At 42.5% G+C, this 23,376-nt stretch overlaps 1 protein-coding gene across 4 annotated transcripts; it reads right to left on the reverse strand.

Moving 5' to 3' along the window:
• Positions 1-393: 393 nt before the first annotated feature.
• On the reverse strand, positions 394-23,164 carry NBR1 (NBR1 autophagy cargo receptor). 4 transcript variants are annotated; one of them, XM_071451086.1, is made up of 21 exons: positions 22,971-23,163; positions 19,475-19,537; positions 17,726-17,744; positions 17,303-17,325; positions 16,274-16,471; positions 15,710-15,784; positions 14,611-14,834; positions 12,362-12,526; positions 11,723-11,929; positions 10,911-11,070; positions 9,743-10,030; positions 9,177-9,323; positions 8,668-8,743; positions 8,268-8,378; positions 7,290-7,481; positions 7,034-7,168; positions 6,012-6,372; positions 5,042-5,139; positions 4,452-4,521; positions 3,068-3,173; positions 394-2,678 (listed from the first exon to the last, which is right to left on the reverse strand). In XM_071451086.1, the coding sequence occupies exons 1-21, from the start codon at positions 23,127-23,129 to the stop codon at positions 2,508-2,510; spliced, it is 3,048 nt and encodes a 1,015-aa protein (XP_071307187.1). In that variant the 5' UTR covers positions 23,130-23,163; the 3' UTR covers positions 394-2,507. The 4 variants fall into 4 exon arrangements, with proteins under 4 accessions (XP_071307187.1, XP_071307186.1, XP_071307188.1 ...); XM_071451085.1 differs by having other exon boundaries at positions 394-2,681; XM_071451087.1 differs by lacking the exon at positions 8,268-8,378 and having other exon boundaries at positions 394-2,681; positions 22,971-23,164.
• Positions 23,165-23,376: the final 212 nt, after the last annotated feature.

Consider the following 23,376-nt stretch of genomic DNA (forward strand, 5'->3'; position numbering starts at 1 on the left):
ATGTGAAGAAAGAGAGAGAAAGGTACAAGATATGACTTTAGTTGGCTCACAGAATGACGTGGCTCCTTTTCACCTATTGAGAGTTTTGTTTCTTTTTTATGATCAATGGGCAGTGCATGTGTTTGTTAAGCAAATGTAAAGATCCTGTAAAACTATAAAGGCACCATGGTGCTTTAATAAAAGCCCCCTTGTACAGCCTTCTGATCTGAGTCTTGGTGCTTGCACCGTTAAGTAAATGTAAACATCTTGTAAAACCATAAAAGCAACATGTTGCTTCAATAAATTAGTGTAAACAGCCCTCTGAGTGAGTCCTGGTGCTCTGTGCCGTGTGGGGGTCTAGAGTGACACCATCCCAACCCCCCAGTTCACCCAAAATAAGATACAGAGATCACATCTGCTCTATAGAATATATTATAAATTATGTCATGCATCCATTAACAAAATATACAAAGCCAACAGAAATATATCTATCTTAAGCCTGAGCATACAGCATCTAAACTCTAGTAAAAAGGAAACCTAAAGAGAACAGCATCTCACACTTGCCACTTCAATCCTCAATTAGGTGTTCCTCCTCAAATGCTTCAGTTTTGTAGTTTACAGAACACATGAACATTCCAAGTACAAAGGTACACATGGTGAACATGGGTCCTGCTGGGCCTGACAGACCCCAGCAAATAAAACCACACTATGCTTCAAAGTGTCAGCAGCTTCTGCATTTCACCCCTGTCCTTCCTCCTCCTTGTCCCAGAGCTGGCATCAGTCAGAAGATACTCAAAAAAACCACATCCAAGTGAAGGTGGAAAGTCACAGAAGGATCTTTACCTGGTCCACAGCACACAGTTGTACTGGTGTACAGAGAGATGGGAAACATTGCAAAATACTTCTACTGTATTTCAAAATAAACATTTAAGAGTATATCTTCCACAATCTATAAAAATAGGTTTAAAAGGAAAGTGGTATGATACATTTGTTTTCTTGGACTATTTTAATGGTTATTTTATCTCTATGGGTACTAAAGTCTTTTAAAAAATTACTGATAACCTGGCCAGCACAATACTGACACTGCTTCAGCTATGCTGTGACAAAACAAAGGTACTACTTTGAAGCAGGAGCAATATAAAATATTTTAGAATCAATGGTCTCTTACTGCAGCAAGGAAAAAAATGTTTATTTGAAAGTAAGAATGTGGGCAACACTGTCAGCTGCTGAGGGACTGAGCTCTGAGGAGTTCTCTGCATAACCCACTGCACAGCAGTGTCTGGTGCTCATTTATTTGTCATTCTTCAGCATCCAATCTCTCAGCATATTTAGAAAGGAATTCTTAGATTTCCAAATTAAAGATGGGCATCTAAAAATCTTACCAGAAAAATGAATTCTACAAATGTGGCTATGGGAACACAGGACCAGCTAAAGCCATCAGAGGAGACTGTACATTTGAAAGTGCTTAAGTTAATGCATTTTTCAAACTCTCATGTAAAGTTATGTGATCCCTGCTTCAAGCATTCTTTCCATTCCTAAACATTACAAAAATTTATTCTCCAGTTCAGGTTTGGGTCCCTACACATTCTTGCATTTTTTTATGTGGTATTAACAGAGTAAAATGTTTGCACTGTAGTGAAAAAAGGTAACGGTCAAATTTTTTATATTTTTACAAAGAGCCTGTAAAGATTCCTAGAAAAGCCTTTCCTAGCCTTACACTTCATTTTTAACAAAATATTTTATGTAGGTTATACTTCTACAGTTAGAGATCTGGTGTGCACTATCATTACTGATTCAATTGCTGGTGGTAATTTTCCTGCTTCATTCTGCTACAACAAACAACAACTTTACTGGTATTCATCAGTTGAACAGTTCCACTTTTAGACTTCTCAAAAGTCTGAATTCAAGATGAGTCTGAATTCAAGACGACTTCTCAAAAGTCTGAATTCAAGATGGCTTTCTTTTACGAGCAACTTCTTTTTCTTAGAATAATTTGTAAGATTGAAATTTGTCACTTTACTATCACACATTGGAAAACCAATTACTAAGTCTTCAGAAGAAACAAAGAAACTCCTAGTTTCAGGCATCTCTTGTAAATTAAGCAGGACTACATTTTATAGCAGCATTTTACACTGGTTTCTATTCCAGAGCTAATTAAGCCAACAAAAAAATTCCAGCTGCCTAAAAAAAAGTATATACACAATAAAATGGGAAGTTCTCACCTGGGTACAAAGTTGAGTTCTACATGATTCCCTGGTAAAAGGATTTGATCTGAAATTAGAGATTTAAAGACCACTCATTTAACTATGAGGTCTAAATAATAACTGAAATCCTGGTATCCATTTCAAGAGATGCCACAAGAGTTGTTTGACATTTCCACGAGGGTGAAAAGAAAAAGAAGTCAAATGCTCAAAGAAAAGCTGAAGTTTTAAGCCAAACCTCCAAACAGAGAGCAGCAGCCTGCTAATCTTGCAATCTTGAATTGGAGTTTACTCAATGAGGATTATTCCTCTCCCCAGCAGGCAGGTTTAGCACCTACTGCACCAGTCTCTGTTACTGATCTGAAGCAATTCAGTCACCACCTCAATCATGTTATTGTTGTGTTTCTTCAGCAGCCTCAAGTTTAACTGCCTGTCACAGAAGCCCATCTCACACAGACTGGACAGCAGAGTGGCAGTCTGCTCTTCTGCAGCTGCAGGCTGCTGAAAACAAAAGACAGTAAGATAAATTTTAAAAGCTCATTTATTTTTTGCCATTTGAACTGGGGGCCCTGCATTATGCTAGAATCAAACTGAGGCACAGAGGCTCTTCTGGCCCCATTTAAGCCATTTATAATCCTTATTTATAATCCACTTCTCACTTACAAAGGTGAGATACTACTCTTACAAAAGGCTACAAGAGAAATGTTTTTATCCATATGGCATGGATTTCCCAGTCTGCTGAGAGCAGCAAACCTTAAAGGGACACCATCAAACTCAACATTTTACTCTTACATTAACTCCAATACAGAACATTGGTACACTTTTAAAACCACACACCTGGAAATGTGTCATTCTATGAAACTCAGCCAGCACAGAGAGACACTCACCTGTTCAATAATGGGAGGCCCAGCAAATAATGCTTTGTAGGCAGAAGCAGCAACTGACAAAGCTCCTTTCACGAGCTCTCCTGCAATGCTGCTGCCCTGAGGGTACCTGGGAAGAGACCAGTGCTGCTTTAGGGGCAGTAAAGCCAAGGGTTTGCTTCAGTAAAATGCAGGGGTTTTTTTCAGTAAAATGCAAGGACTGCTGGACACAACAGCCTGTGATCCAAAGGAATCAGCAGTGTTTGGAAGTGAGCTGTACAAGAAGCTCATTCCTTCTTCTTGACACCTTCTAATTCAATTGTGGGTGTGTGCTTTCCATGAAGTGACCTTTTGTAAAGAGTTTAGTGCTCTCATCCAAAAGAGAACAGAGCTACATGAAAGCTGTGCACTGACACATCCATTCAGGGTGGGTAACTGCTATTTGTTTTCTATGAATACTTAAGTTACTTGATAGTCTATTACATATATATATTCTATACTCTAATATATAATATATTCTAATATACACTAGATATATTGTTTTCTATGAATACTTAAGTTACTTGATAGTCTATTAGATATATATATTCTATACTTCAATATATAATATATTCTAATATATACTAGATATATTGCTTTCTATGAATACTTAAGTTACTTAATAGTCTATTACATATATATATTCTATACTCTAATATATAATATATTCTAAGATATACTAGATATATTGTTTTCTATGAATACTTAAGTTACTTGATAGTCTATTTTATATATATATTCTATAATAGATATAATATATTCTAATACATACTAGATATATCTAATATATATTAGATATATATTAGATATATATACACACTCTAATATATTCTATATTAGATACAGAATCTATAGATTCTATATAATATAGAATATATTATATAGAATCTATATATATTATATATCTATAGATTAGATATATATATCTAATATATAAATATATTAGAGATATATATACACACACTCTAATATATTCTATATTCATATATATATATATACATATATATATATTCTTACTCAACATTTTGACTGCTCCAGTCTCAGTATTTCAGGACTACTTTATAGCTAGCTTGTAAAATCCCCATGCTAAGAATCCTGAGATTTTCCAGAAAAAAAACCCCACAGAATTTTAGAAGCATTCAACTTGAGCTCTTCATTAACTTTGGTTTGCCAGTTCTGCATCCTTTTGATTTGTGCCCAAGTAGAAACCAAGATCTTATGAAAACACAGCATGTTTGCTTTAAGGGAGGCCTCTCTCCAAATTACTGACAACATGAAATCTATAGGCCAGAGCTTTTTCCTGGGTGTCTAATTAAGGTGTTCTCAGTCTAAAATAGTGTTTGTGAAGTCAGAGCTTCAGCTTCATTACCTTGGGTATTCTGAGAACTTAGTGAGAAATGCAGAAGATCCTGGCTCGTGATTATCTTCACCACTGGGTTCTGAAAGGGGAAGACAAAATGTCAACATTTCCAGTTAATGACAATTAAGCTGGAGAAATGCAACACATACATAAACAGAAAAAAGTGTCTCTCAATACAACAGTAACACTCTAATTTCAGTCATGCAGAGAATCCAGGATTCTCACTGCAGTGAAAGCATCAGAAGATTTTCAGAATCATGTGACTGATTAAAGAGGAACTGCTGTCTCAGTGACTGGAACAGCAGCTTGAATACACAGCTCAACAATTCCAGAGCAAGGTAATTTCCCAAATGCCTGTAAGTACTTTTGAGTATCCTCTGACCATTTCCCATAACAGATGCTCTTAACTGATCCACAAAACCAATTATTTCTTTATTTGCAACATCCATATAGCAAAAGTTCAACACCCAGAGAAAAATTGAAATCTTTACTTGGTAGATTTCTGCTCTCCTCAAGAGAAAGGAGACATCAAATTCAATACTAGGCATAAGGAACAGGTGACAGCAATAGTCTGCACCCTACATTAAATATGTCAATACCTTCTCTTTGTATCTGATCATGAGGAGCAGAAGAGACATGCTCTGAAGCTGCTGTGTTTGGTTCTTGGAAGGTAGAATTCTGAAGAGATGAAAGGCTCCTGAGAACAGAAGTCAAAAACATCACCATCACTACTTTTATTCTACACATACACACATAAACAAGTCATGATCAACAGAAAAAAGAAAAAACTTCACATGCTCCCTTTCTCTCCCTCTCTTGCACTCATTTAAATCAGTGAGTTAGAAACATACACAGGGCCCCCCAGACAAACACAGGGCCCCCAAACCAACACAGGGCCCCCCAAACCAACACAGGGCCCCCCAAACCAACACAGGGCCCCCCAAACCAACACAGGGCCCCCCAAACACACACACAGGGCCCCCCAAACACACACACAGGGCCCCCCAAACCCACACAGGGCCCCCCAGACAAACACAGGGCCCCCCAAACCAACACAGGGCCCCCCAAACCAACACAGGGCCCCCCAAACCAACACAGGGCCCCCCAAACACACACACAGGGCCCCCCAAACACACACACAGGGCCCCCCAAACACACACACAGGGCCCCCCAAACACACACACAGGGCCCCCCAAACCACACACAGGGCCCCCCAAACCACACACAGGGCCCCCCAAACCACACACAGGGCCCCCCAAACACACACACAGGGCCCCCCAAACACACACACAGGGCCCCCCAAACACACACACAGGGCCCCCCAAACCAACACAGGGCCCCCCAAACCACACACAGGGCCCCCCAAACACACACAGGGCCCCCCAAACACACACAGGGCCCCCCAAACCACAGAGCCCAAGACAGGCTCTATAAAGTTGCAGGATCTAAGAACATCTACCTCAGCATTTGATAAGAATTTTGTTACATTTCCTGCTTGGGAAGTACTAGCCCTTGCAGAGTCTAGAGCAATACCAGCATCACCATTTTGTTGCTGTCCCCAGATCATACCTTTGTGCCTGGGGTGGGCTGTCCACAGTTGCTGGGGTTAGGGGTACTGCAGCCAGTGTTTGGGAAGTTGTCAGTGTCTCACTGACCTCCTGCACCTGTGGCTGCCTTCCCCCTTCTGCCTTCTCTGCTACTGTTTCAGGCTCTCCTGTCTTTTCTAAGCCAGGCTGAGAAAGAGCTGAACTGTACATGGAGTCACCCAAGGGCCGGCTGGTGTCGAAGCACTCGGGGAGGATGATGATGTAGTCCTCTGAGGAAGCAGAGGAGCACTGACTCTGAACATCATCTTTATCATCTTCCTCTTCATCACCATTGCCAGCAGCACTATGGGGGCTTGTGCTCTCATCAGACAGTGGAAGGTCCCCTAGGAGGAAAAAAAGTGAGGTATTAACCATTGTCCATTTGTATGGACAACAGCAGAGACAGAACTGTGCCAGCTGTAAGAAAAAAGTATTTAGAAATAACTGTAAACCTCAGCTGCTGCCATCCATGGTGTAATTTTCCCTGTTGTGGGGAGGGTGCAGTGTGAAAGAGTAACAGATCTTAATGTTAAGCCTTTGCAAATGCCCTGCTGGTATTAATGCTTACAGTGAAAACTGGAGTTAAGAGCTAAATAGAGAAATTAAACTGTAGTTTTCAGCTCCTAAGTTACACACATTAGAAACAGGTCAGAAACATTGCAAGCTATGTGTACAAAATATGGAGGCACCAGTCATGCATAATGTATGAGCACTTATTTGAATACCCAACTGGAACCTTTTGGTCTCAATTTCACTTCTTTAAAAAGCAGCTGTTGAACTAGCTGCTCATTAAAGCTAGTTTATTAAACCAGCTGCTTATTAAACTAGTTTATTCAACTAGCTGCTTATTAAAGCACTGACACCAATTTTCTGATGTAATGATTCTCACAGCTGGGACAATCTACCAATTCTCATCTAATGAAGATCCATTTCCTAGAACAGTGTCAGGTCTTCTTACACATGACTTTTTTACAGCCTTATCTTATTCAAGCCCATTTTACTCACCACATGAATTTTCTGTCACTGGTTCTGACTGATGAATCTTGGCTTCCTTTTTGGAAGTGGAATTTCTATTTATCACAGGAGATTCTTCAGTTATTGTATTGCAGCTGAAGGTGTCTTGCAGTGTGTGTAAAGAGTCTAATAAAAGCAATCAGGAAAAACAATTAAATGGTATCAACCACCTGAGATGAGCAATCTGTGTCTCATGTCTGACTGCAAACAAGTCAAACCAGAGAAGGCAGCTAATGACAGAACTTACTCTGGAGGATTTTGGGGTTTTTTTGTGGGGGCTTGTGGTCAGGTGCAGCATCCAGGGTCAGAGATCTAATTACAGTTTCACAGACAAACTGAGTCCCACTCATATCTTCTTCCCCTTCCTCCTGGTTCAATGCATGTTCAGCTTTCACCTTCAGCACAGAAGAGTCCACAGAAAGGCAGGCTTCTGCCATTCCTTGGAAAGGGAAACAGAACAGATTTTACCACCACAGCAAAGAAATGTAACTGTAAGAAGAATTTTTTAGACTAGCCACAGCTAATATTGATTCTGTGTGTTATTTCTAAAACTTGAAGGACTTCTGAATTCAGCTCAAGTTGAACACAGAAGTGACTGAGAAGTATGGGGAGCACACCTGGAGGGTTTGGAGTATAACCTAGTCTATCAAGGGTAGATTGTTAATTCTCCCAACAGTTCTAGTGGTCAGACAAATCAAAAGAAGCACTTGAAAGGATTTTATACAAGGGCATGCAGCAATAGGACAGCAGGGAATGACTTTAACATGGAGGAGGGTACATTTACATCAGATATTAGGCAGAAATTCTTCCTTTTGACGGTGGTGAGGCCCTGGCACAGGTTACCCAGAGCAGCTGGGGCTGCCCCTGGATCCCTGCAAGTGTCCAAGGCCAGGCTGGACAGGGCTTGGACCAGCCTGGGAGAGGGGAATCTGTCCCAGCTCATGGCAGGGGGGTGGAACTGAACAATCTTTAAGGTCCCTTCCAACCCAACCCATTCTGTGATTCTATGAGTTCTATGATTTCTATTTCCAATCTATGTATACATTATGCTCCAACCTCTATAATCACTAAAGCAGTGTCAGACTCCAAACAACTTGTAATTTTATTTTTTTCCAAAGAAGAGGAAGACAGTAATTAGAATTCCTTTCAGACACCAGCTTTGCTGACTCCAGAGAAGTGACAACATCCTCCCTTCACCCCCAAGCTCCTCAGGACTGCTGCTTACCAGGCACTAGTTTAAATCCACTCCCCTCGTTCTCCTCCTCTATCTGACCTAAGCCAGGTTTCTCCAGCAAGGGGCTGTCACGTGGCAAAGGGGACATGCATGGAGTCATGTCTGGAAAACACAGGGAGCAAAGAGAATTGGCACTAAAGGAGAAGGAGCCTCCATCAGGTAACATTTTTAAAAGTGATTCTTTTTAAGGGACTTTTAAAGACTGAAGAAATTTAGTTATTTTGAAAGATAATCTGGTGGAATAAACAACTAGCTTTGCTTAACTCTGCCACTGGCTGTGCAAAGAAAATGGCAGCATTCCTCAACATCTGGAATGTTATGTTCTTGGGGATATGAAGGTGAAAAGAAGCCAAGCTATACACAAAGGAGAGCCAGAGCACAGGAGCCTTACCAACAGGAGTATTGTGTGGCACTCGCTCCAATTCCTGCACAATATTAATGTCCAACAGCTCAAAGGACAGCAAATCCTACAGGAAAAACACACAGAGTTTCCATGAGCAAAGTCTGAAAGTGAATCATATCTGTACTTGGCAGCACAGATGCCACTGAGGTACAAATAACACTTTGCTCCTCAAGACAATCTCAGGGGGCAGTTTTCCCACAACATATATTTACATCACTATGTAAAATGCTCAGAACTCCCTTATTAGGGCCAGAGAAAGACTCAATGCTGATTCTCTTTTGAGGGTCTTAATCTGTCCTACACACACCTTCCACATAATGACAGTGCCTAGTACCAGTTTGAGAAAACAGCTCTGCTATATAAAATGCAATATACTCATTCTGAAAATAGAGAGGCCATTTTTAGAGCTCAGAAGTTTTCTTCTTGCAGATGTCTACCTCCCTGGACATCAAACCCAAGGTGTTTGCTTTATATCCACCTGAATTTCAGCACTTTACCTGTGCAGTGAGGAGATCAACAGATGGGATATAAAATTCTCTCTCACTTGGCAGATTTTTGATCTTTAAAGGAACAGTTGGCAGAGATATTTCAGCCTGCTCTGCAATTTCCCCTATCAGTTGAGCACCTGTCTCTAAGGAAGCATCCTGCAAAAACAAAACAAAAAAACAGGAGCCCCTTAGCCACAGTAAATAAAACATCACATGAAATCTAAAGTCTGAGTTTTGTGTAAACACACAAGTAATTTGAAAGAAATTTAAATCAACTCATTACAGAGCCAAAAGGCCAAGACCTAACAGAGAGAAATGCTGCAGTGTTTCAGTTCAATCAAAGCAGCAGACAAATAGCTGCCACAGACTGATAGATGATGTCTTGCCTGTCAAAAAGAACAACTACTTTACAACTTATAAATGCAATATATGTTGTATTTCTTTCCTATTAAAAAAGCAAAAAAACGAAAAGAATCCCCTTGAATAGTCAGTTAGGAATACTATGCCAAATAATACACAGTGCTCCTTCTCCTAGGCAATTCTGAGCTGCCCCAAATACCAGGTGAGTGACTTGCCTGTTTGCCTCTGGAAGCTTTACTCTTGTGACAGGAGTCAGAACCCTTCCAATCACCTTCTACACAGTCAGCAGCTGGAGAGGGATCCACAACAATACTGCACCAGATCCTTGGGCCAAACTGCTCCCCTCTGTGTGACAGCCTCCAGTGAGAAGTGTAAGTTCCTTCGATGTTGGGAGCTACAAACTCAACTGAAACAGTTCCTACTTGTCCAGATGGGAGGGATGGCACTATCACATCTTTTTTCTCAGCAGATGCCAAGGTCAGGTTACCCCACATAAGTTTCAACTGAAACATACAACAGAAAAAGCCAAAAGTTAACTTCTCAAGCTTCTCTGCAAAGTGTGGGCAGTTCCTCTGCATAGCTCCTCTGCTGAAAGGCCTTGTGGGTGCAGGCATGGAGCAGGCAGGCTGCTAGTGCACATCCCCACACTAATCACTATCAACACAAAGATGATATCAACACAAAGATGATATCAACACAAAGATAGATATCAACACAAAGATAGATATCAACACAAAGATAGATATCAACACAAAGATAGATATCAACACAAAGATGATATCAACACAAAGATAGATACCAACACAAAGATAGATACCAACACAAAGATAGATACCAACACAAAGATAGATACCAACACAAAGATAGATACCAACACAAAGATGATATCAACACGAAGATGGTATCAACACAAAGATGGTATCAACACAAAGATGGTATCAACACAAAGATGGTATCAACACAAAGATGGTATCAACACAAAGATAGATATCAACACAAAGATGATACCAACACAAAGATGATACCAACACAAAGATGATACCAACACAAAGATGATACCAACACAAAGATAGATATCGACACAAAGATAGATATCGACACAAAGATATCAAGACAGCTGTAAATGGGTCAAACTGCACCTCTGTAACATGGGGGATACACTATTGATGGGAAACACAAATATTCAGTGATGGAGCTCAATCCCTTCCTTCCCAAAGCCTACACTTTTGTAAAGAGTACCTACACGGCTTATTGCCCCAAAATTCCCAGCTGAATTCAACAGGCCAAAGGAAATCTTCAACAGGTCCTAACAGAGAATGCACCTGCAAATGTTATCTCCCAGAGTGATTTCAGTGTGTAGAAGGAAGAGCAAAGGCAAGATACCTTGGTGTCTGAGCTCCACTCCACATTGCCAGTATTTTTCATTCGCCAGTGTTTGATAAACTTTGTTCCTGGTTTCAAGTGGGTCCCATCAGGCAAATTCTCATCCACAAATACTGCACTAAGTGTTGGGACAATTGCTTGGAAGGGTTGATTAGGATTCCTGGGATTGGAGAGAGGAAACAGAAAAAAAAAAATACACCAAAACTGAAGTTCAGCTGCTGATTGATGTTAATTTGGCTTTTCAATGCCCTAAATGGAAGGGATGAATGACAGAAACAAACTGTACAAGTTTTACACTGCACAGTCATAAACTCAAAGGGAGTGGGAAATGCAGAGCAGCTGCCTGCAAAGGCTGCTGTCTCATGAACCTCAGCTTAAGAGCACATTAAAAAAAAAAAAGAAATAGCAGTGAACATAAATATACAGAATGTACTTGACTTTCTGCAGACAAACTTAATAGAGCAGGAAGATACAGACTGTTTCTAAACTGGCAGTAAATATTAATTTAATGTATGAGCATGTATGTGTATGTATAACCCTAGGCACTCCCCTTCCTCCTCAATCTACATAAATCACTACATTTCTGGTAATAACCATCAGCCACTTTTTTTTTTCCCTTTCTCCTACTCTCCTCTCAATTAAAAACACTCTACCTTGCAAATGGCATTTGGACAAAATTTTCACCCAGTCAAATGACAAATCACCCTTCAAATGAGCAATTCCCTAACCTTCCTCCAGTTACTTTAACTCAGTCTCATAACAAAAGCTCAGACAGCACAACTGCCAGATGCTCAGTTAACAACAAGCCTTACAGGAAGGTATTAGGCTGGACACTCTCAGATTTCAGAGCAGGTGAGCCATTTGTTTCCAACACATGGATAGAGTTCCACAGATGAATTTTCCTGTGCAATTTTAGCTGCTTTTTGAGCTCTCGGACCTCTGCTTTTCGCTGTTTCTTCTCTGCTCGCAATCTTTGCTTCTCTGCCTTCAGAAATCTTTTGTCCATCTGTTTCTGGAGCCTGCAAAGCAATTAACACACCTTATTACATTAAACTGATCACAATTTATCTTTATCCACCACAGTCTTAGCCTCAAGGGAACCCTTCAGGAAATATCCCATGCTTCTAGACTGGATACAAAATGATTTTAGAAGAACATCCTCAGAATGCTTGTGGAACTCTTTTGAATGATCTCTGAAAGAACAAAAAAAGGCAGGCACAGAATGCTCAAAGAAAAAGCAAGCTCCCAAAGTTTACAACCCCAAAAGTCTGTCTTTTCTACTCTGCTGTTAAAAACACTGTAAGATTTATGACTTATGCCCTTTAAGAAAATCTGAGTACCATTTCCATTTTCTGTTATCTCTACAATAAAAGCTGAACCCCAACTCCACCACAGGTGTTTCCTTGCCATCAAAACAACCTTGCCAGGCACTGCCAGGGGCCAGCATTTACCTGACTTGCTCCAGAGTGGCAGGCAGGCGTGGGGACAGCTCTGCCAGGCTGGAACTGTCAGCCCCACAGGGGATGGGCCTGCGCAGCTTTAACAAGACGTGGTTTGGATCGTGTGCATACGCTCCTGCCTCACACTCCTCACAGATATTGTAGCCTGGACAAAGGCTGCAAAGCAGAAAACACAAAGTTATCAAGAGGCAGAGAATTTCTGCAGAGAAACTTTCACTGTAAGCAGTTTCCAAGTGACAGCAGCTGGATGTTTCACTTTTAGATCAATATTTGGAGCCATGACACCTGCATGATTACCTCTCTTCTTGGCAAAACTGCACCACAGTTCCCACTTCTCTGAACACACATTGAAAAAATGTGATGCTTCCTTTAGCACAAGTGATTAAAATTTTTGCTATGATGGGCAGAACATTTTATCAAAATCCAGTGCCAGAAACAGCACCATACTCATGAAAATACAGTGGGTAAGTCAGCAAGCATTCAGGGATGCAAAGCAGATTGCTCCTCCAGGAACAGGGCTGATAAAAACCAGACTGTCACCTCCTGCCAGCAAGGGAAAAAAAAATCCAAATAAGAACTCCTGTTGGCATTTCATCCACTGCTTCTGCCTAGTCCCAAAATGCTGATCTTTACAGCAGTTGCCTCATTCAAAATAAAACACTCACTTTTAACACCTTACTTCAGACATTTATCAAAATCTATTTCATATTATTAGACAGACAAGAGTGCAGTCATTAAGAAAAAGTATGACCTGCCTTAGTCTCACTGACTAAGAACCAAACAAAAAACTGTTACAGACTAGTGGTTCTAAGTTTGGCTTTTTTGTTTAGTTAAACAAACAAAACCTTTTCTGTTACAATTATTGCATCTTATTACTGCAGATAAGGCAAAGAGCCATTGAGAGGACAGCTCTGAAGTTCTCTGAACTGTGTTCATTGAGAACACAGCATTACAGAGTTCTCTCACTTTAACAATCACCTTTTCTCAAGATACCATTAATCTTGCTTTTATGTAGATAAAGTCTAGTGACCACAGGAGAGAACATCAGCAGTCCACATAGTGGATATTCTGAAATGTCCAGCAGGCTGTGGACTGGAAACCTAGAAGTATTTAACCCCAAGACAGTTTCACTTACAGGCTGTGCCTGGCACATTCCCCACACTCCCAGCTCACTGAAATGTCCAGCAGGCTGTGGATTGGGAAGCCAGCAGTATTTAACCCCAAGACAGTTTCTGACTTACAGGCTGTGCCTGGCACGTTCCCCACACTCCCAGCTCACTGAAATGTCCAGCAGGCTGCAGACTGAGAAGCCAGCAGTATCTAACCCCAAGACAGTTTCTCTCTCCCTCACAGGCTGTGCCTGGCAGGTTCCCATCCTCCCAGCACTGAAATGTCCAGCAGGCTGCAGGCAGCAGTATCTAACCGCAAGAGAGTTTCTCTCTCACTCACAGGCTGTGCCTGGCAGGTTCCCCACACTCCCAGCTCACTGAAATGTCCAGCAGGCTGCAGACTGGGAATCTAGAAGTATTTAACCCCAACACAGTTTCTCTCTCACTCACAGGCTGTGCCTGGCAGGTTCCCCATACTCCCAGCTCACTGAAATGTCCAGCAGGCTGTGGATTGGGAACCCAGCAGTATCCACCCCCAGAGAGTTTCTCTCTCACTCACAGGCTGTGCCTGGCACATTCCCCACACTCCCAGCTCACTGAAATGTCCAGCAGGCTGCAGAATGGGAAGCCAGCAGTATCCACCCCAGAGAGTTTCTCTCTCACTCACAGGCTGTGCCTGGCAGGTTCCCCATACCTCCAGCTCACTGAAATGTCCAGCAGGCTGCAGACTGGGAACCCAGCAGTATCCACCCCCAACACAGTTTCTCTCTCACTCACAGGCTGTGCCTGGCAGGTCCCCACACTCCAAGCTCACTGTACCAGCACTGAAATGTCCAGCAGGCTGTGGATTGGGAAGCCAGCAGTATCTAACCCCAGAGAGTTTCTCTCTCTCACAGGCTGTGCCTGGCAGGTTCCCCATACCTCCAGCTCACTGAAATGTCCAGCAGGCTGCAGACTGGGAATCTAGAAGTATTTAACCCCAACACAGTTTCTCTCTCACTCACAGGCTGTGCCTGGCAGGTCCCCACACTCCCAGCTCACTGTACCAGCACTGAAATGTCCAGCAGGCTGGGAACCCAGCAGTATCCACCCCCAGAGAGTTTCTCTCTCTCTCTCTCTCAGCCCCTGTACCTGCACTGGTAGCGGACCCCGACGATGCGAGCCTGGCAGCTGCAGCAGGACATGAGCCAGTCCCAGTGGCTGCTGCTGCTGCTCCCCACGGGGCTCTCTGAAGGTGCAGGTGCTGCTGGAAATGAGCTCTCACAAAAATCTGCAGGCTGGCTGCAAGGAACAAGCTTCTCATACAGCTTCTGCTCCAGCCTCTCAACAGTCTCCTTAACTACTTGTTCCCTGAACTGGAAAGAAATGAAAGCAGTGGTGAATGAGAGCCACCTCTGAAGTTTGAAATGCTGAGTTACATTGTCCCAAGCCTCCCAATCTGTCAGTAGCCACAGACTACTTCAGAATCATTTCCCCTACCCCCAGCACACTCTGCATAAAATTATGATAATATATAATACATACAACATATATGGTAACATTATTATAATTTTATATTATTATAATGTTATCATATTATATATATCACACAATATTATATCATATTATCATATATATGATATATAACATCTATAATATGATAATATATAAAATACATAAACAAATACCACATTCCTGAGAGAGGACTTTTATTTTAGTAAATACCAAGGCAAATTAAAAATCACATACTTTTAAACTGTGATTTTTTTATTGTGCTTACAATATTGTTTTATTTTTTATTTATTAATAATGTTTTTTCTTTATTAATATTGTGCTTACAATATTGTTTTTCTTCCATAAGCCTGCATGAAGGGAAGGAAACTCATCTCCAAAACTGGGCAAGCAAGAGCCTACAACAGCAACACTCCCCATGCTCTCCCCACAATGAGTGGTCTGGAATTCCCATGTGCCACAAGGATTCTGTTTGTTATGGGAGCTACTTGAAACTACTCTCAAACTAAATCAAATGCACAAACTAAACATTCCACTCTGCACAAGTGGCATGGATCAAGTTTATGGTTTTGGGGTTTTTTAAGGGATCCCTTGTAGACACAGTTAAACATCCAGTTCTCATTAAGATCCTGGTCACAAATGCTGATGGCAAGAGTGTTCAGATGTCAGGCATCACAAAGATCTCTTCCAACAACAATAAAACTTCAGGATATAAAAACTTGCAAGACAATTCACTTACTGTTTCCAAGTAGCTAGTAAACCATTCTGGAGGATTTTCATTTGTGCTTTCTGCTCTGGTCTGATTTAACTTTTGCTGGGGAAAAAAATAAACCAAAACAAAACCAAAAAAAAAGTATGCAAAGTTAAAAACAAAAACAAAACTCAACACAGCAAGGTAACTGCTGAAATAGCTTTTAAGTGTCTTTATAGAAAAATATTTAAGTAGCCACTGACATTTTCCTGAACCATTTCTGCCTCATTAGCATTTGAGTGTAATTACACACCAAAGAAATCAAGTCAGGCAGAAGTTCCCAGATGGCAATGAGGGCTTCAGGAGCTGAACTGCTCTGTTTATCAGAATACTTGAGAATGGTCAACATGAAAGCACTGGCATTTCTAAAGATAGCATCAAATTATCCTCTTGAAAACACTCAAACTATTTGGTGAGCTTCAGCAGGTGCAGGGAACTGAAACAGAGACCAACTTCTGGACTCAGTTTTTATATAAGGCTAAAGAGGACAATCAGTCTACAAAGTGATTTACATTTATTAATTCTTTGTTTTAATGCAGCTCAGCTTCTTACCTGCATGGTCAGCTCCTTGTCATTTTTCAGTTCTTCCTCTAACCCCTGAGCTAGCATGGAATGATGCAAAAGTGGTTTCTTCTCATCTTTAAGAAGCACCAGCTTTTCTGTCACATCTTTTTCATGTAGTTGCAAAGCATGAGAAGAGTTCTTTTCATAGGCATTCATCTGAAGGTGATTTCCCTGTTTTACTGCAATCTAAATAAACACAACACACACACACACCATGGTTTCCACTTACAATCAGCATACAGAATCTGTAAAAACAGATTACACTACATTGTAGTGTAATCTACAGTATTACACTACATTGGAGAGTTTGGCAAAAGGGTGGGGAAAGACTGACAGACAAAAAGAAAAACTGAGAGAGATGCCAAGGTAGAGTCAAGCTGATATTCTACTTCTGAAAGGTTATTAATATACTTATTAAAAAGTTCATAAAAAGCCAAAGGATAAGCATGCAAATATTCTGCTGGAATTTCTCAGCCTACAATAAAGTGTTCCTAGGAGCCAGTAATCAATAAATTCTGTCCAGAAATTTATTTTGAAATTACCAGATTTGAAATTCAAACCACGAGTAAAAAGTTGTGAAAGACTTAATAATGTAAAACAGGAATGCAAACAAATGCAATTCTTATTTTGTCCAAGTGCTTATAAAGTAACTAAGCATTGACTCTACCAAGTTTTAATGATCTGCTCTGCAGCAGAGTCTCTGTGGCAAGATTGCTGAAGGGTTTCACTAAAGCCCAATATTTCCAAATATGGGGTTACTGTTGAAGGCTTTGCCAAAGCCAATCCCTTCACCCACTGCTGCTCAGGGTCCTGAATCCAACTCCTATTCAACTAATCTATAAAAACAAAGACCAACCAGGATAGAAAAAAAAATGTATTAAGACATTCAAGCTAGAAAACAGCTTTGAAGAACTATTCTGATTTCCTGGGCCAGGAAATGCCACTTTTTTTCTCAGCTGCACCAGTTTTAATTACAGAAGGATGAATACATTGAAAAAAGTCAAAGAGCACATTTACCTTCAGAGCTTCTTCATACTCCTCTAAAGAAAAATAGAAAGAAGAGTGAATGGCCCCTATCTCACACAACAGATGTAAGTTTATCACACAGTATTTAGAAACCTTTACATGACATTGGGGGCCTCCCCTACCTTCTGTAAATTCTCTTAAATTAAAAGCCTAATTAAATTAGTGCAAGGATTTGTACATACAGCAACAAGCACACATTTCCACAGCCAAGAGCCACAACATTCCACTCATTTAGTCACTTCCAATTTGTTCCTACGGATCAAGAATTCTTTCCTTCAGCAAGAATCTGATGCCAAATCATATATAAAACACAAAAATCCAAAAGCAATCATTCTTGATGGTGCATCTTCAAAAAACACAAGCAACAGTTGGGGTCTCTAATCTTGATTCCACCTCAGCAAAGCAGCAGCTCACCTTTGCTGTTCACAGAGACCTGCAAAGAGAAGCACCAGTGAGCAAGGGGCACAGACACATCTTTGCAGTCCTCTTCAAATGAACCCCTTCAGAATAACCATGCTTTCACTGCCAGCTGCTAAAGCAGCAGCCCTTTAGCTGTGTGTTGTGGCCATGTTTAATCATCCCCAAAGCTGTGGTGCTGCCCATGTTTGTTCCTGCTTGGCACAGGGGGCAGCTCTGGCACTGCTGATGGCCAGGACAAGCTGCTCTCCCCAAAAGGCACTGCCTGTGCCCCTGGGCTCACTGCACAGCTCCAGAGCTCGGCCCCACTTGCTTTAAATGCCCAGTTAAGTGCTTCAAAAGATCAATTAAGTGTTTCATAAGCCCATTCTTCTACAGAAAATTAATTCTCAATGGTGCACATAGAAGGCACTGACAGGAAGCTATTTAACCCCCACAGCATCACAGGATTCTAAACAATGTTTGCTCAGTATTTCAGAAAAAAGCTTTCATAGATTAATCTGTGAAATAATATTTATAAATATTATTGTGTAAATAGAAATATAAATATTGTCTGTGTAAATAAATATTTATATTTACATATTATACAGGCTGGAAAATAAGGGAAGAATCATTCTCTGAAAGGTTATTGGAAGCTTCTTGACATTTCCCATTAGGGAAAAATAGTAAGAACAAGAACCCATATCTCATTTAGGAGAGCCATAATCCCAGCAGTGGAACACTGTGTTTGCAAAAGGTCATTCTGTGTGAGAGTTACATTCCCCTCTGAATCTCTAGATAAACAAAAACAATATGAGAGGGTGAGACTGTGCCAAGCAGGAAGTTACTCAACAAGGACAACTAGAAGTAACCAATTTGTTTTCTGAGTCAGTAATCTGCTTGGAGATTACAGCAATTGCATAAAGCAAGCAGAGGATTTGAGAACAGCAGATCACTGAAGCCAACCTGTGCTAATGACAGGGGACTGCATTTTCCAGAGGAAGGAGTGTGGAGACAGGGCCTTACCACAGCTGCAAACAAAAATAGTTACAACTACCTGGCACAGATGTATTTTCTGAAAAATCCTTTCATTAGGGTCTTTTCTTCTGGGAAGCTGGGAAGCTTCAGTTTCTCCATGTTTGTGATTTGGGGAATTGTTTACCCAGCATGTGAAATTGTTTTTACATGGTGACCAATGACAGCCACCTGTGTCAAGGCTGTGAGCAGTCACAAGATTTTATTATCATTCCTTTCCTTTCAAGCCTTCTGATGAAATCCTTTCTTCTATTCTTTAGTATACTTCTAATCTATCATTTTCTTTTAATATATCATAAGATAATTAATCAGCCTTCTGAAACATGGAGTCAAGATTCTCATCTCTTCCCTCGTCCTGGGACCCCTGTGAACACCACCACAACTACCTCATAAAAAATAGAAAAATAAAAAAGATTAAAAATAAATAAGTTCCTCAATGGAAACATTCCTCCCTCAGAGCACACAGAACCACTGGGTGTTTCAACAGGGTGGGAAAAAGAAAGGCAGGAGCTTCTAAAAAAAAGCAGTTTAAAATATGAATGCTGCATTAAGAGTAAAACCACAGGACTATCAGCTATTTTCTTATGAAAGGGGCAAACATTCCCCCACCCTGATCTGCATAAAAGACTCTCCTGAAGGACCCAGTGCCAACCATCAGGAGGCACAAAGTCATTTCTGCAGCAGCCATTCTTCAGCTGATTTACTGGGAGTGTGGGGTGGCAGGGATTTTACCTCATCATTGTCCTCATCAATGTACTTGATCTGAATGTTGTCCAGGTCAAATGAAACTTTAACCTGTAAGAAAAAGAACGAACACAAAACCATAGTGAGGCAGGACCTCAGTTAATCATGATTATTAAAATGATTATTAATTAGGAATAACATTAAAACCCTTCTATCCCTCCCTTCAGTTTCTCAGTGGAAGCAGACACTGTTTTACCAAATCCATTCCTCTGGAGCTGAACTCTTCCCAGTGCCTTCCCTCCAAGCTTTATTCTTTTCAGTAGGGAAAGTTAGTAAACACATCTTTTTCCTCTTGCACCTTGCCAGGTTAATGTTTACTCCAAAATAAATAATCAAAACCTCCCCATTCTAAGAGGACAAGCTCAGGGTTAACAAACTCAGTCATGGTAAACACTGCAAAACATGAAGATAAAAGACAAACAATCCCTAAAACTCTTTTTAGAAAGCACCTGGGAGACAGCTCACCAAGGTGTTCAGCCTTTTCTCAGCCTATGAAGACTCACAGAATAAAGCTGAGCAGATATTTTGCATTTTACATTAGGAAGGCAGCATGAGCAGCACCAAATGAACCATAAAATGAAAGCAGCTGTTTCCATATGCTGAGTCTTTGAGGCTCCTCTATGTTTTTGTACCAGGTTCCTACAAAAATCACATTTTTCTGTCTTGGTTTGGACAGACAGGTGTCTGCTAAGGAAGGCAGGAGCCTCTCTTGAAATGGAAAATGGAAACTCCCTTCTCCTGAATTATCACAATTCTTAAATTAAGGGGCTCTCAGGCAAAGATATGGGAATAGGAACAACAGTTCATGTTTGGACCAGGTTCCTACAAAAACCGGAGCTTTCCCAACAGAAACTCTCAGAAACAACTGACACACGTCCTGCGAGGCCAGAGCTAAGAGAGCAACAACAGCCTCGGGCAAGAGGGGCTGCCTGGGGAGTGACGGGGACACACGGACATGGGGACACACGGACACAGCCCCACTGGAGCACAGGGACACATGGACAGAGAGACACACGGACACAGCCCCCCCTGGAGCACAGGGACACACGGACACACAGACACTGAAGCACAGGGACACACAGACGCAGCCCCATTGGAGCACAGGGACACAGCCCCACTGGAGCACAGGGACACATGGACAGAGGGACACACGGACACACAGACACTGAAGCACAGGGACACACGGACACAGGGACACAGCCCCACTAGAGCACAGGGACATACAGACACAGGGACACACGGACACAGCCCCACTGGAGCACAGGGACACATGGACAGAGGGACACACGGACACACAGACACTGAAGCACAGGGACACACGGACACAGGGACACAGCCCCACTAGAGCACAGGGACATACAGACACAGGGACACACGGACACAGCCCCACTGGAGCACAGGGACACACGGACACAGGGACACACGGACACAGCCCCACTGGAGCACAGGGACACATGGACAGAGGGACACACGGACACAGCCCCCCTGGAGCACAGGGACACGCGGACACACAGACACTGAAGCACAGGGACACACGGACACAGGGACACAGCCCCACTGGAGCACGGGGACACACGGACACAGCCCCACTGAGCACAGGGACACACGGACACTGGGACACACGGACACTGCCCCACTGAGCACAGGGACACACGGACACTGGGACACACGGACACTGGGACACACGGACACTGCCCCACTGGAGTACGGGGACACCTGGACACAGGGACACAGCCCCACACGGACACTGGAGCACAGGGACACACGGACACATTCTGAACATGCTCCAGGCAGGCTGTTCCAGCAGCACATCCCAAATTCTGGGAGTGCAGTGGCAGACCCAACTTGTTTTGTCAGGAAGACGCTGTGCTCTGTACATCCATGGTCTGGAACCACAGGGCAGAACAGGAGCTCACAAGTTTGTAAATTCCTAAGTTTATCCCTTATAAACACCAACCACATTGAATAAAAGACCAAAACATAACAAAGACACAAGTTTAACTCCCTTGGAACAATAATTCCCACAACAGAGACAACCCCTGGCTGTACCTCAGGGAAACACTGTAATAGAACACCACACCTTGAACAAACACACCCTGGCTCTCAGAATACCTGAGATTAAGGGCAGCACAGTGCTTACACTGTAATCTGCTTCCAGCTTTGATGCAAGCAGGGCTCTGACCAGCTCAGACATTCCTGCAGCTCTACTTGCATTAAGTATTTTAAGATTGAACCAGTGCCTCTTTCAGAGGACTGAAATACAGCAAGGGAAGGGGATGCAGCTCAAACTTTGAACTTGAGCAATTCATAAAATAAAACCAGTCCTGCGTGTGTACTGGAATATACTGGTCAGAAAAGGAGATGAAAAAGAGAAAATAACACAGCAACAAGATCTCTTCAGATGGATCTTTGAAAGCAAGCTAAAAAAACCAATACAGTTGTGTGGAAGAGGTTTTACAGCAACTTCTGTGAGCCAGTGAGGAGTTAGAGAAGAGGATCCCTGTTTACCCCTGAAAGAATTTTCTACCAAGGTCATTGACACAGAAACCAAGAAAGAAAGAAGGATAAATAAGAGAAACCTGAACTGTCTATTCCAATGAGCACTTTGTTTGTCTCTGGTAACCAATGAGTAAAGTGTAAACTTATGAGCTTTGTAAGAATGTATAAAAAGCATGCAGGCTATAATAAAAAGAGTTTGAAGCCTTCTGAAAATGGAGTGTGTTGTCTCAGTCTTAACTACGACACAGCTGCTACAGAATTCATTAATAACAATAATAATAGTAATAATAATAATAATGTTAGTTTCATCATAGCCAAGGGAGTCCTCACAACAATTTCACACTAAGCCAATACAAGAATTGTCACTGAATTGCCTTGAAAACAAGCAGCCAAACAAACTCTGAGCCGTACCAAGAGCAGGATACACAGAGCTGCCCACGCAGGTACGGCCCAGTCAGAGCCGGTTCTACCCAAACCACCTCACACAAAGCTCCGGGAACCAAGGGACCAAACTAAAATCTATTCGTGACTCAGGATCCCAGAGAGCACAGACAAATCTGTAGAAAAGCACAGACGGGTGTTGCTTCACTATAAATACTTCAATAAGGATAGGAAATAATAGAATGTGCTTTACAGAAGGATAGAGCCAAACCTCTGGAAAAGGGCAAAGAGCACAGCTAATACCAGCTGCTCAAACAGAAAAAAAAAGAGCCCTTGAGAATCTTTTTCGAAAACCAGGCCGTGCATGCCAATCTAAGCACATAGCAGGAGTGAACTACGCTATTTAGGCAAAAATAAAAATCAAGACCGCATTCCTATGAACCAGCACTTCTAACAGCCTGTGAAATGAAGGACACCGCTTCGGAAAGCGCGGTCAGAGTCGCTGGGCCCTCAAAGCCGCGCCGGTCCGGTCAGCGCCTCGCCGGGCCGGCTGCCGGCGGCTGCGGCCCCCCCGCCCCGCCTCCCGCGGCCAGCCCGCGCTCACCATGGCCTCCACATCGGCCCACGTCGTGTGCGCCGGGTCGGACACGAGGAAGGAGCGGGTGTCGCCGCGGCAGGTGACGCGCAGGGTGACCCGCGGCTCCATCGCGCGCTCCCGCGGGGCCGGGGCTGGCGGCGCCAGCCCTCCCGATAGGCACAACATGGCGGCCCGAGGGCGGCCCGCCCCGCACCCGCTGCACGCGGATATTGGCGGAGCTACCTGTCACTCATTCATACCTCCGCCGTGATTGGTCGGGAGGCGGAGTCAGAAGGGTCGCGGAACAACAACAATAAACACAACCGGGCGCGCGCGCGCGCACCGCGGCCACGCACGTCCGGCAACTGCGCCGCGGCAGCGCCTGCGCAAACCAGAATCACGTGGAGGCGGCGGCCAATCAGCTACTAACCAG

Source organism: Agelaius tricolor, unplaced genomic scaffold, assembly GCF_023055355.1.
Source record: "Agelaius tricolor isolate 1412-34295 unplaced genomic scaffold, bAgeTri1.0.p SCAF_31, whole genome shotgun sequence".
In the NCBI taxonomy this organism is placed as follows: Eukaryota; Metazoa; Chordata; class Aves; order Passeriformes; family Icteridae; genus Agelaius; species Agelaius tricolor.